General features: G+C 47.4%; 1 protein-coding gene across 1 annotated transcript; it reads right to left on the reverse strand.

Annotated features, from left to right (window-relative positions):
- Positions 1 to 3,160: 3,160 nt before the first annotated feature.
- ZBTB3 (zinc finger and BTB domain containing 3) lies at positions 3,161 to 5,879 on the reverse strand. Its single transcript, XM_047071300.1, has 2 exons — positions 5,731 to 5,879; positions 3,161 to 5,442 (listed from the first exon to the last, which is right to left on the reverse strand). The coding sequence occupies exon 2, from the start codon at positions 5,389 to 5,391 to the stop codon at positions 3,832 to 3,834; it is 1,560 nt and encodes a 519-aa protein (XP_046927256.1). The 5' UTR covers positions 5,392 to 5,442; positions 5,731 to 5,879; the 3' UTR covers positions 3,161 to 3,831.
- Between the last annotated feature and the right edge of the window lie 8,466 nt (positions 5,880 to 14,345).

Here is a 14,345-nt window from a genome sequence, read left to right on the forward strand (position 1 = left end):
CTCTAGATCTCAGGGTTGTGGGTTTGAGCCCCATGTTGGGTGTAGAGATGACTTGAAGTCTTTAAATAAGTAAGTGAATAAATAAAAGGTTATGAGACAATCAGAGAAATTTGAATAAAAATTGTTGGGAGTGAGGGGTGCCTGGTCAGCTCAGTTGGTGGAATGTGTGACTCTTGATCTCGGGCTCATGAGTTCAAGCCCCATGTTGGGCATAGAGCTTACTGGGGAAAAGAACTATTGTCAGGGAGAGGAAAAAAAAAAGAATTATGGTCAGTTTTGTTGAATATGATTAATGGTATTTGGTCTTTTTTTTTTTTAAGGGTTCTTATAGAGATGCACACTGAAATTGCTTACTAATAGTTGGGGAGGGGACTTAGGAACACTTGCTATCATTTGCCAAAGGAAAAAAACCCCACAAAAATAAATATATTTTACAGTAAAAATAGTACATGGCCAGGTAAATCATCTTTGGAAACACTGGCTTTGGAGAAATTAAAATTGAAATCCAGGGGCACTTGGCTGGTTCGGTCGGTAGAGCCTGTGACTCTTCATCTCAGCGTTGAGTTTGAGCTCCACATTGGGCACAGAGTTTACTTAAAAACAAACAAAGTCGGGGCACCTGGGTGGCTCAGTTGGTTAAGCGTCCGACTTCAGCTCAGGTCATGATCTCACAGTCTGTGAGTTCCAGCCCCGCGTTGGGCTCTGTGCTGACAGCTCAGAGCCTGGAGTCTGCTTTGGATTCTGTGTCTCCCTCTCTCTCTGCCCCTCCCCTGCTCATGCTCTGTCTCTCTCTGTCTCAAAAATAAATAAAAATATTTAAAAAAAAAACAAACAAAGTCAAAATCCAATGCAAAGGACTGAAATGGTGACTTTTGTGAAGCTAAGCTTGGCCAAAAATGTCCAGTGATTGAAGAGGCAATAGACGGCAAGTGAAACGATACACTTATAAAATTGCCAGTCAAGAAAAGAATTGAAATCCTAAATTAGAAATATATATCTCTAAAGCTGGAGAGCAAAGGGTGGTTGAAAACTTAAGTCAGCTTATAGCTCAAAAACAAAGAACTCCTCAGGGTGAAACTTTTAATAGGTGGGGCCTGGCCCATACCCTCCTCAAATGAGGCTGATTTGGGCTCAGTAGAAGGCAGCGTTATCCAACAACTAGGGCTGTCCGATAATAGACTAGGTTTCCTTTGGGGATGGCAAGTTCTTTTTAAAGGTTATTTAAGTAATCTCTACACCCAAGGTGGGCCTTGAACTCACAACCCGGAGATCAAGAGTCACAAGCTCTACCGATTGAGCCAGACAGGTGCCCCGAGTTCTTTTTCAAGCAGGGGTGTCACAACCGGCAAAAGGAGGATCCATTGTTGGACCAGAAGTTAGATGAGCTCACCTGTGGTTCCTTGAATCCGTGGTCGAGACCATGGAGAGGAGTGGAAATGAGAAAATTCTCTATTGGTCCCACCTCTACAGACCGGCAGAAACTGTTCCTGGCGTCCAGCAGATAAAGTGAGACAAAAGACAACTGTGGCCTTTTGTGTTGGATGCTGCTTTGAACATCTTGCAGATTCCTAATTGCCATCGCCAATGAAAAATGCATCTCATGCTGGGAACTGAAAGCAAATACTCCCTCTTGAGGAGAATCTCACCAAGTAACAGATCCTTTTTTAGTTAGGTAGAACACATGGCTGAGATAGTAACAATGGTTTATGTTCTCAAGACTGTCTGGAGAAGGTCTGTACATTATATACACATGCAGACACAGATATTATGCCTTGCTTTTAGGAAATGATGTTCTGAGACAGCTGATTTTTTTCTCTGTGTCTCTCCATATATAATCATATATGTATAATTTTTATATAATTCACATGCCATAAAAGGTACCCTTTTAAAGGCAACTCATTGTTTTCAGGCATTTTGATTTGATATTGTTTTAGGAAAGACTTTGGAAAAGGTGCTCCACTTAGAGTAGCTTACGGGGTGTGCATGTAGATCTTGCATTGTTACAACAAGGAGCCGAGGTAGGAATGTATTTGCACAAATAAAATTAGCCCCCTGGAAGACAAACTAAGAAGTTATTCCAACACAAGGAAAGTGAAAGGCATAGAATTCATCCAGCCATGAAAACGTTAAGCATCAACGTTTGCGTCCCTTAATGCCCCAGAGAAGGAGCTTTTCTTTGGCCAAACCTCCTTCTTCTAACTCAAAAACAGTAGCTTGCTCGCAAGAGCAAGTGCTGGATATGACAGACAAATCCAAAAAGAAAAGAAATTCAGAAAATTTACTCATTTTCATCTTTTCCTAAATTTTCCTTCCTGCTTTTTTGCATTCAGTTGCTTATGTGCAGAACAGAGGAGGGTTTTTCGGGAGCCCTCTTACCCCGTGGCCCTACTCTTCATACACACCGGGGTAGGCCCTTCTCTTACATTCCCAGAACTCCCAGAACCCACATCAACACCCCAGGCTCCTTATTTCTTTGCTGTCTTTACTGCCAGTAACGAACTGCCTGTGTGACCCCAGCTGAGTAATCTGACTTCTCTAGGCTGTCCTCGTGCTTTTTAGGTGAGGGAGTTGGACCAGAGGAATGATAAGATTCTCTCTCCGGAGTATCTTGCTTTTAGTTTTTCCCAAGTGCCCATCCTGTCCATACCACAGGCCCTCCACCTGCCCCACAAGCCCACCACCCTGGAGCTTCGTGCTTTCTGCCTTTCAGTTCCCCATCTTCAGAGACCTCGATTCATATTATGACACAGAGGCAAGAATTTCAAGTAATGGATACAGTATTTGTTGTTGAAACAGTCAGCCAAAGACTTTCTATGTTGGAAGTAGAGGTAAAGTGGTAAGGGAGCAAAGCCAAACACTTAAGAGGACAAAAGCGAAAACTAGCTCTTGGTTAACTGTCTTCAACCATGTTCTAACTCAGCGCCGTGTGCATGGCATTTGAAGCCATGACTCAAATTCTGCTTGCCCCTTAACTTGCCCTGTGACCTTGAACAAGTTAACTTTGATTTTTGAGTCTCAAGTCGGGGCGCCTGGGTGGCTCAGTCAATTAAGCGTCCAACTTCTGCTCAGGGCATGATCTCATGGTCCATGAGTTCGAGCCCCACATTGGGCTCTGTGCTGACAGTTCTGAGCCTAGAGCCTGCTTCAGATTTGTGTCTCCCTCTCTCTCTGTCCCTCCCCCCCGCCAAAATAGACAAATATTGAGTCCCAAGTGTCCTTGTCTGTGGAAGAAGGGAGGCGGGGGAGGGGGTGCTAACACCTCGTAAAATTGTTGACAACTGAGTATTTTTATGAAGTCCTCAATACAGCCCAGGACACAGGAGCTCAACTACAATAACCCATCATCCTGTAAGAGTCCCTAATTAGCACACTTCTCCTAAGTCAAGTCTATGTTGTCCTTTGCGCATCTCACTTTTTCCCCCATAAGCATCCTGACTCCTACCCCAGGTACAGATATCAGATTCCTAAAAGATCCACAGGAAAGTTACGAAAGAATCAGGAGGCATGCGGGTTTGGGGAATAAACCAGCCAACACCAGTTCAAAGAGATACTTTCACTGCTAGCTTTATGGTCCGGGATGCAGGGTGAGAAGTGATTACACCTCAGCAAAATTCCCAGTGCCCTTGGAGAAGGGCTCATTGAGTCGCAATGCCCCATAAAGTCCTGCTGCCTGGCTGGGGAAAGGAAAAGTGGGAGGAATCCTAAGCCCAGGGCACAACGTTCCTTCTGCTCCCTGCACAACCCACCCTTCGCAGGGGAAATGAGAGGCTTCCAACCTGTGCTGCCCCCTGATGATGGCAAGAGCAGGCCTAGCCTCAGCTCCTGCTGATGTCAGTTTTTGGGGCCAAGTACAAAATCTTTGGGTGGCCCTCCACCACCGCCGTCCTGTCTGTCTGCTGTAGGGGAGCCATGCAGGGGCTGCACCCCCAGAAGGGGGCCAGCCTCTGGATCCGGTTTGCTGCGTTTGGCCAGGTCCTCATTGTGAGCCTTGCGGATGTGGCGGTATAGGTCCCCTGACTGTGTGTAGCTGCGCAGGCAGTAGCGGCACTCATAGGGTCGCTCGCGTGTGTGCACGGTGGCGTGGCGCCGGAGTGTGTAAGAACAAGAGAAGGTCTTCCCACATGTCTTGCAAGTGGGCACATCCTCCGTGAAAACTCCAAAACTTCCCGGGGTTGCTTCATACTCAGAAGGCAGGTAAAGTGGCTCATGCAGGGCCGGGGGGGCGGGCAGGGGTGAGGTCACCAGTCCTCGGTGATACTGCCCTGGACCTGGCAGCAAATGGTAGGGCAGATGAGGATCTGGGGGCAGGAAGTGGTCACTTGGTCCCACCTCCTCTAGTCCTGCCCTGGGCTCCTCAAAAGCCTCTGGCTGAGGGGGCTGTGCGCCAAACAGGGCTCCTCCAGGAGGGAAGAACCCCTCAGGACCCTGAGGCGTTTCCTCTGACACGTCGGGCTCCTCATCCGAAATCACAATAGCTTCCACTTTCACCTGGACCAGCTCAGCTTCGGCTGGTGCTGGAGCCTGGGATGGAGCTGGGGCTGGGGCTGGGGCTGGGGTTGGGGCTGGAGCTGGAGGATAGAAGCCTTGCAATGGCGCTCCAGCACCCCTTGGTTCCACCATCCTCAGACTCTCGGTACCCACATCAAGGGGAGCCAGCGGCTCCACTGAAACTGCTGGAAGGCCAGAAGAGAAGTAGTTTGCAGGAATGGTCTCTGTGGAGCTACTAGGGCTGGCAAGGGAGACATCAGCCACTGGTGGAGGGGGGGGGCGTAGATGTGGCAGGTCAACCTCCACGCCAGGCTGTGTCGTGTCTGCCCCACCGGACACTGGTGGCTCATCTGGAGGACAGACAGTTGGTGAGGGAGCTGCAGGGCCCTTCCATTCCCCTTTGCCCCAGTGGCCTGATGTCTCAGCAGATGCCAGTGAAGGCTGGGGGCCGCGGGAGGAGTTGGACAAAAACTCCAAACTAGGGGGCTGTGAGTTGGTTTCCTCCTCCTTCTTGGTACTGTCTGCCTCTGCCAGGGCCCGGGCTTGCAGCCGCCGCTTACACACTTTAACGATGTCATTCATGTGCAAGTAGCTGGCAGCTGCCAGCACATCCTCCACGGGGGTATCCCCCCTCAGGGCCAGCTGGCCAGCATACATAAAATCCAGAAGCAGCCCAAAGGCTGGGGCTGTGACAATCTCATTGTGGATGCACACCAGATCCCTCTTGTCCAGTTCCCGCTCCTTGTAGAAAAGCTGGAAGAATGGGCTGCAGGAGGCCAGCACAGCCCGATGGGCCAAGAAATGGGTGCTACCCACCATTACGGTGCAGTCACAAAGGAAACCCTGGGACCGCTGCTCTCGGAGGCTCTGCAGCAGCTGCTGGCTGTGTTCTGGGAACTCCATAGCACCCCACGGATGGAAAAGGACCCTAGAAAGGTCCCCACCAGTGGCTCCCTGGGAAGAAAGGACAGTAAGTTAGGGCAGGTAACCTCCCCAGCAACCTTAACGTCAATCCTGAGCTATCACTTGCCACTCCAAAGCCTCTGGCAACACGGTCCTGACCCCAAGACGCCCGCTGGAATCGCTACCCTTGTTTCTCCTAGGTCACACCCGGGGGGGGGGGGGTCTCCTTTTAGCTCCGCCCCCTCGGCCCAACCTTAGCAGCAGGCCCCGCCCCCGTTCGCAAAGGCACCGCCCCGGAAGTCCCGCCCCCTAACCAGCCTCCGCTTCCTCGATGCCCACCCGGCGGCTTCCAGCAGCTCCTCCAACTAGGAGTCTCTTTTGCTTCCAGGCCTTCCCGGGAGATGCCTCCACGCCCCACTCCAGGAACTCCCCTGAGCCTCTCTGTCTCTCGCATTCCAGGAGCTAAGAAGTCCTAGGGTGGGAACTAGCAGAGAAAGCTGATCCTTCACCCACCAGCGAGCAGCCACCGGCGAACTCCGCCCCTTCCCACCTTCTCAGTTTTAATTGGCTCAAATTTGCCTTCCCTCGGCACGGATTGGCTCATTGTCCACTGACCATCCCCCCGCTCTGACTGGCGTCTGCAAGTGGGTGCTGGTGGCCGTTGCTCAGGCAGCTAGGCTCAGGATTGGTTGGCGCTCCTGTCCTAAACTTTTCCTCTTCGTCCCGCCTTCTTTGCCTCAGAGACCTCTTGATTGGCTGAGCTTCTCCCATCTACCTGAGGCAACAGGAGGGCGGGGACCGGCTCCATGGAGATGAGCGCGACGCCCTCTGGGCGGGGCGCGAGGCCCGACACCCGCTGAGTGTTGTGCTCAGGGCAATGGGGAAAGGGAGAACCAAGGAGCTGGTGTAGTACCCAGGGGGCCTGCCTCCTGACCGGGCTCTGCCATAACGGTGGGCATTAGCTACGTCTCTCCGAACTGCAGGTGTCTCTTGAAAGTCCCTTCTTCCCTCAAAAAAATGATAAGATGCCTTTTTGCTCCACTACCCCCAATCTGATGGTTCCAGGCTCCTGGCTCAGTAATGATGGTGTCTGAGAACTGGCAGCTGCACCAATGCTTTCGTAAGATCCTTAGCCTGATCTCTAGTCAAGTTACAATTAAGAGTAATTAGATTGCCTTTCTCTGTGTCTGGAGCAGCCTGGGAGGTGCTGATGGAAGGGAGGGAGTGGGCTCAAGGCCTTAAATTTTCCAGTACAGAAGAAAAGAGTGTGGTTAGTTTTGTTTTGGTTTGTTTTGGTTTGGTTTGGTTTGGTTAAGTAGGCTCTATGCCCCACGTAGGGCCTGAACTCAGGACACTGAGATCAAGAGTCGCATGCTCCACCAACTGAGCCAACCAGTTGTCCCCAAAGCGTGATTACTTCTGAAGAAATTTTTTGAGGGTACTTAGGCAACCAGAAGAAAGCGCTATAGGTTGGGAGGCAATGATACCTGCCTCTTCTCTGACTAGGGCAATGTGTTTACAGGGTTACCATGGTCACCACCACACTAAGCGTCTTTGTTCTGTAGCTAAGCCCTCCAATGAGACAGAACCAGAATTAGGGACATTCATCAACCTTTCATCCTTGTACTAAAGACCTGTGGGCCATTCTGGCCTCAGCTTGAGACCCCATCTTTTCAAGATACCCTTCCAAGCCATACAATATTGTATAGGAATTAAAACTAACATGAGCAACATTTTCATTTTATAAAAAATATCTATATTTTCAAAACCCAAAACATGCAGTAATAATAGTAACATTGTTTTATATTTTCCCAATTTTCTTTAATGTCTTGTAGACAGATGGATTCTCACATCTGCTTGTGTTTTCAAGCTATTATGAGATATTGTTTTGATTATGTGAAGAAAATTTGACCTCACACAAGTATGAATGCATGGAATTTCCATTGCCCGTGGTGAGGAGTTTGTATTTTATTCTGAGTGTAACAGGAAGCCATTGATGAGTTTTAAGCAGAGGAGTGTTCTGATATTCTAGTTTTCATTTATTTTCTTTTTTTTTTTTCATTTATTTTCTTTTTTTTTTTTTAAATAGGCTTCACACCCAGCACAGAGCCCAATGAGGGGCTTGAACCCACTACCGTTAGATCAAGATCTGAGCTGAGATAAAGAGTCAAATGCTCAGGGCACCTGGATGACTCAGTTGGTTGGACGTCTGACCTTGGCTCAGGTCATGCTCTTGCACTCCGTGAGTTTGAGCCCCAAGTCAGGGTCTGTGCTGACAGCTCCGAGCCTGGAGGCTGCTTCAGATTCTGTGTCTCCCTCTCTCTCTGCCCCTCCCCCACTCATGCCCTCTCTCTCTCTCTCTCTCTCTCTCTCTCTCTCTCTCTCCTTCAAAAATAAATAAACATTAAAAAAATTTTTTTAAAAGTCAAATGCTTAATCAACCAAGCCACCCAGGTGCCCCATGATTCTAGTTTTTAGAGGCTTATCCTGGCTATTCTGTGAAGTAGGGGATCAAAGTGGGAGCAGGGAGGAAGATGTGGAAATGGTCCCATAGGTGATGATGATGGTGCCCTGACAAAGATAGTGGTGGTGTAGAAATGCTGGGTCAACAGATTTTGCTAAAATGAGGGTAGGAAATTAAGGACAAGTAAAAAAGGAATGGGGGCACCTGGGTGACTCAGTCAGTTAAGTTTTGGACTCTTGATTTCGGCTCAGGTCGTGATCTCATGGTCGTGGGATCAAGTCCCCAGCTGAGCCCTTCATTGAGCCCCGCGTTGGGTTCCACACTGGGCATGGAGCCTACTTAAGATTTTCTTTCTCCCTCTCCCTCTGACTCTCTCCCCTGTTCACACACTGGAAGGAAGGAAGGAAGGAAGGAAGGAAGGAAGGAAGGAAGGAAGGAAGGAAGGAAGGAAGGAAGGAAGAAAAAGGAGACAAGGATAGCCAGAATTTTGGCATGAGCAATAATGTGGTTGACAGAACCATTTGCCTAGAGGAGAGACAATGGGAAACCGAGAGTTCTGCTTCCTCTTAGCCAGTTAGACTTGTGAGCCTGAAGATCAGGGGTAATTTTGGGTCTGGAGATACATGTTTGGAATATCATCAACATACAGATGTTATTTAAAACCAAAGGACTAAAGGGATTATCCCTTGTATAGTAGAGGACTGGTAGAGTTACTAAGCAGTAAAGAACATAGGCTGGGAAGCTTAAGCAATCCTGTTTCTACAGGTTCAGAAGAGATCAAACTGAAGGTGAGTCAGAGTTTGGGCACAAAGACTGAATGCTTGCCACACTGGGGTATTGCCATGCATACTGGACCTAGATTTTCTTAATTTTTTTTTCTTAAGTAAGATATGCCTGGGGTGCCTGGGTGGCTGAGTCAGTTAAACATCTGATTCTTGATCTCAGCTCAGGTCTTGATCTCAGGGTTGTGGCACAGAAGGAAGAGCCCAGAACCTGGAAGAGGGGCAGCTGGGATGGATGATCCTTGCTTAGAGATTGCCCTCCAGCAGGACCTGGGTCTTGTGTTTGTTTTTAGGAAACAGGTGACAGACATCATCATCTCTAAAAAGAGATAGCAAAAGGTAACTGAAATAATCCTCCAATAGACTTTCTTTGTATGCCAAATCTCAATACAGCTGATTGTTCTCCATTGCTGTTTCTATTCTAGCTTATTTCTGATCTTGAAGCTTTGGAAGTAAAGGGATCAGGGCTTGGGGAAAATTTATCATGGCCAACCCATGCCTGGGGAGCTCAGAGAGATAGGAATAGGTTCATTGTGAGATGAGGTTCAATCAACCCATATTTTAAAACTCCAGTATTTGCAGAGTGCCATTTGGTGCTAGAGACTTCCTCACTGATGCAACATAGATATGTACATGGGTGCAGGGACAGACCAGGCACAGCCACTCATTGCTGACAAAATCCAAAGGCAGATAAACTTGTGGTAGGGAAACCAACATCTGGGAAGTCAGTGGATTAGCATCTCAAAGGCTATCTCCAAAGCAAGGAAAACATTCCCATGTTTTTAAGAGGAGAATTCAGGGCAAAGGTGGGTGGGTGGATAGGCAGTGAAGATCAAGTCTTGGAGTCAGTCATGGGCGGGGTTTTGCTTGCTTGGGACACTACTTATTGCTTGAGGGGGGTAATTTTGGAGTCCTTCAAGGGATGCTTTGCCTTCAGGGTCTTTCCCTAGAGCCCAGAGACAAGCTGGCATGAAAAAGCCAACTGGAAAGTTTGAGGTCAAAATGGAGGCAGCCAATGCCATCTTTTATGGGTTCTAAGAAGGGGAGTGACATGATTAGACTTGCTTTTTGAATACATCACTGTGGACAAATAAGCACATAAAAAGATGCTGAACATCTTTAGTCATTAGGGAAATAGAAATTAAAACCACAGTGAGATACTACCACACAGTTACTAGAATAGCTAAATAAACAAAGCCTATTGACAATACCAAATGCTGGTGAGGATATCAGAGCAACTGGAATTCTTATACCTGCTTATGCAATTATGATTTAATATTTTACCATACCACACAGACACAATACGTCAAGAGCAATGATAATAGTAAACTGTGGTGAAATAATGAGGAAGAAGAGATGAGTTGTTGTTTTTTTAAGATTCTATTTTTTTAATTTAATTTTTTAAAGTAATCTGTATACCCAATGTGGGGCTCAAACACGCAACCTTGCGATCAAGTATCTATTTCTTTTCTTTTCTTTTTTTTTTTACATTTATTTATTTATTTTTGAGAGACAGAGCACAAGTGGTGGATGGGCAGAGAGAGAAGGAGACACAGAATCCCAAGCAGGCTCTAGGTTCCGAGCTGTCAGCACAGAGCCCGATGCGGGGCTCGAACTCACAAACCGCGAGATCATGACCTGAGCCAAAGTCAGACGCTCAATCGACTGAGCCACCCAGGCGCCCCAGTATCTATTTATTTTTAAAGAGGGTTAGGACCTCAACACCTGGGGTGGCTCAGTTGGTTAAGCATCCGACTCTGACTCAGGTCATGATCTCACAGTTTATGAGTTCAAGCTTGGAGCCAGCTTCAGATTCTGTGTCTCCCTCTCTCTCTCTCTGCCCCTCCGCCAGCTCACACTCTGTCTCTCTCTCTCTCTGAAAAATAAACATTAAAAAAAAAAATAAATAAAGAGGGTGAGGACCTTTTTTAAAGAAAAGTTTTTATTTAGGGGTACCTGGGTGGCTCAGTTGGTTGAGTGTCTGACTTTTTATCTCGGCTCAGGTCATTGATGAAGTTTTGGGGTGATGGGGGTTCATGGGGTCTGGAGCCGATGACCAAGAAAGAATTCTTGAAGATGTCTTTGGTGCAAAAACGGTGATGTTATTAAAGCACGGGGACAGGACCTGTGGGCAGGAAGAGGTGCACTGTAAGTGTCGGGGTGGGGAGGATCTTTTAAGGAGTTGGGGGAGATAAAGTCCAGAGGGAGTTTCCAAGGAGATTTTCACATACTAAAGACTTACTGAAGGCCTAGCTACTGTCAAGCTAACGTTGTTTTTCTTTCTGGTAAAGCATTAATATTAAGCATTAACATTAAGACAGTAGGGAGTTCCTAGACTTTAGGCTGTTGATGGGATTGCCTTTTTCTGGTAAACTGGTGAAGACTCTTATCCAGTTTAACCATTTGTTTTTGTCCTTTCCTGTTTGGGGGTAGTTGGGAGTGTCCAAGGAATATCACCCATATCCCATGAGGAGGTGGGGGGGGTGCTGTTAGCCTGCATTTTGTCCTCAGCTTGCCCCACGCTCCTTTATCAGTCATGATCTCACAGTTCATGAGTTCGAGCCCCATATCCAGCTCCGCACTGTCAGCGAGGAGCCTGCTTGGGATTCTCTCCCTCCCACCCCCGTCCCTCCCCTACGTACTCTGTTTCTAAAAAGTAAATAAATAAACTTAAAAATTAAAAAAAAAGTTTCTATTTATTTGGAGAGAGAGTACAAAGTGAGAGAGGGGCAGGAAGAGAGGGGAGGGGAGAGAGAGAGAGGGAGAGGGAGAGAGAATCCCAAGCAGGCTCCACACCAATGCACAGTTTGAACTCACAAATCTCAAGATCGTGACCTAAGCCGAAGTCGGATGCTTACCCCACTGAGCCATCCAAGTGCCCCTAGTTTTAAGTATCTGTTAAGAATTCTGACTCTGATTACAATGTGTTGCCCCCCACCCCAGCACACACACACACATATCAAGTAATTCTCAGACATGGGCTGAGTGTCCTACAACTCAATTTAATTCTGAATCAATCTACTTGGCAATAGTATCGGGTTCCACAGGTTAACAGCTCAGTCTTGTAAGAGTGCTCCCTCTCCCCCGCCCCCAACTTTAGATGTCAATTGAAAGTCTAGGTTGTCACGTATGCTTCTCATCTACTAGCTATAGATTGGAGGTTATAAAGAACCCTTTGGTGCAGGTGGGTTGGAGAGATGCTGGCCCTTGTCCCAACTAGTTGAAAAGTGAATCTCGCATACAGCAGAGAGTGAGCAAAGTGATAGGGTTTATTGAGGGAAAGTACAAAGCTCTCAGGAGTGAGAGGGATGCCGACTGGGTTGCTGGGTATGATTTTTGTCTCTGACTTTTTATTGGGACTTTATCAGGAACTAGATAACAGTTTGTGAGACTCTATTCATGACACCTAGCATGGGCAGATCTGGAATGCTTTTATCCCTTTTTCCCCCAAACCTGCACACAGCTATAGCATCCCACCCGCATATGCAACCAGGGCACTGTGGACACCACCAGGAGTAGGAGGGCCAAGGGCCACTATGGTGAGCCTTGAAGTCTAGGGCGGGGGTCCCTTGGTGGAGCCCTCCCAGCTGCAATCAGCCTCTCTTAGGGTCCCTCATCTGGCCGCGCCTACTGTTAACTCTTTCCCTACTCACCTTTTTGGGTTTGGTTACTTTGCTAGAGTGATTCACAGAACTCAAAGACACATTTCACTTACTAGATTACTGGTTTATTATAAAAGGATGTATCACTCAGGAACAGCTAGGTGAAAAAGCTGCACAGGGCAAGGTATGGAAAAGGTATGGGACTTCTATACTCTCTCTTAGAGTGCTACCTTCCCCATATCTCCAGGGGTTCACCAACCCAGAAGCTCTCAGAAACCCATCCTTTTCGGTTTTTAGGAGGCTTCATTATGCGCGCGTGCGCGCACGCGCGCACACACACACACACACACACACACACACACACACACACACTGGATTAAATCATTGGCCATAGGCCGAAGATTCAACCTCCAGCCCCTCTTCCTTCCCTGGAGGTCAGGGGGTTGAGAGTTCCAACCCTCCAATCACGAGATTGGGTACCCCAGCAACCAGCCCCGTTATGAGGTGATTTTCAAATATCACCTCATTAACATAAACTTGGGTGTGATTGAAAAGGGTTTGTTATGAATATGGAGACACCTTCATCGCTCTTACCCTTTAGGAAAAGGGTTTTAGGAGCTCTGCGCCAGGAACAGAGAAGACCACCTATGTTTTTCTTATTAGAAGTTACAGTATGACAGCTACCTTTGTTTTTTTTTCTAACTTTTTAAAAAGTTCATTTTGAGAGAGAGAGCACATGAGCATGAGTGGGGGAGGAGCAGATAGGGAGAGAGAAAGAATCCTAAGCAGGCTTCCCACTGTGGGTGTGGAGCCCGATGTGGGGCTCAAACCCATGAACCCTGAGATCATGACCTGAGCCAAAATCAAGAATCAGATGCTGAACAGACTGAGCCACCCAGGCGTGCCATGTTTTCTTTTCTAACTTTTTATTTGAACAATGTCAAACACACAAAAGTAGTAAGAAAAATATAAGAAACCACTCTAACCCATCATCTGGCTTCAACAGTTATCAATATATTGCCAAACTTGTTTCATCTATACCTCTGCCTTTGTTTCTTTTTTTAGTATAATTCAGTTGATTGTATGTTATCATAATAAACATCATTAATTTTTTTCATTAAATGTTTAATAAAGGCTGTCTTTAAAAACTGGCTTGCAAGTTTTCTGAAATATTAACAGTTGGCACCTGGCTGGCTCAGGCGGTAAAGCATGGGACTCAACTTTGGGGTTGTAAGTTCCAGCCCCATGTTGGGTATAGAGATTACTTAAAAAAAAAAAAAAAAAAAAAAAAGCTCTTGCAGCTGTTTCCAGCACACCACTGTCCTTAGGGGAGGCTGGCTAGAAAATAGGAGAGAGGAGGAAGTCAGGACTGCTGAGGCCCATTCATATGCTTCCTTGCCTGACCATGGTCAATGGGATCTGCATGGAGTCTAAGTGGCTGACTGGTGGGTTCAGCCATTCTAGGAAATGGGCAGAGTCAATGGGAACTGATGTGTGACAGCTCCGAGGAAGCAGGATGTCCTTATTCTTGCAGGACGGTAGGTCAGGCTCTCTTATTTACAACATACAAAAACTTATTCAGGCAGCAGGGAGTTTGCTCAAGGAAGGCCCCAAGGACTGTCGTGGATCTAGAGTCAACTGCTGAGCCTTTCTCATGGGCCTGTGGCTCATGGTTTCTGCTTCTTAATGTATGGACCTTTTATCAGTCAGGGTCTCCACAGGGAACAGATTGCATGCTCACTCTGGCTAATTGAGGTGAGTTTAATAAAGGGACTGTCTACAAAAATGTGGGTAGAGTTGAAGGAACACACAGGGGCTCACCGGTTCTCTAAGCCGCGCGCGCGCGCGCGCGCGCGTGTGTGTGTGTGTGTGTGTGTGTGTGTGTTTGTGTGTGTGTGTGCGCGCGCGTGTTGGAAGGAATGGGGAAATGGGAAGGAGGAGTGCAGTTATCTGTTTTCTCACACCTGGAGGGAGCGCTGCCTTCTGGGCTCTGATTTTGGCTGCTTCATCTCCAAACTACCTGCCGGCATGGGGTGGGTGTTCCCCTCCGTTAATGTTTGGTGAACGAATGGCTGCGTGAAAATCTGGAAAGCCCGAATATGAAAG

The sequence above is a fragment of the Lynx rufus genome, unplaced genomic scaffold (genome assembly GCF_022079265.1).
Source record: "Lynx rufus isolate CCGP_SWC_20201006 ecotype Redwood Valley unplaced genomic scaffold, mLynRuf1.p SCAF_9, whole genome shotgun sequence".
Lineage (NCBI taxonomy): Eukaryota > Metazoa > Chordata > Mammalia > Carnivora > Felidae > Lynx > Lynx rufus.

Excerpts from the sequence above, each read along its gene's own strand:
- ZBTB3 (XM_047071300.1), bottom strand. The coding sequence starts at position 5,391 with ATGGAGTTCCCAGAACACAGCCAGCAGCTGCTGCAGAGCCTCCGAGAG.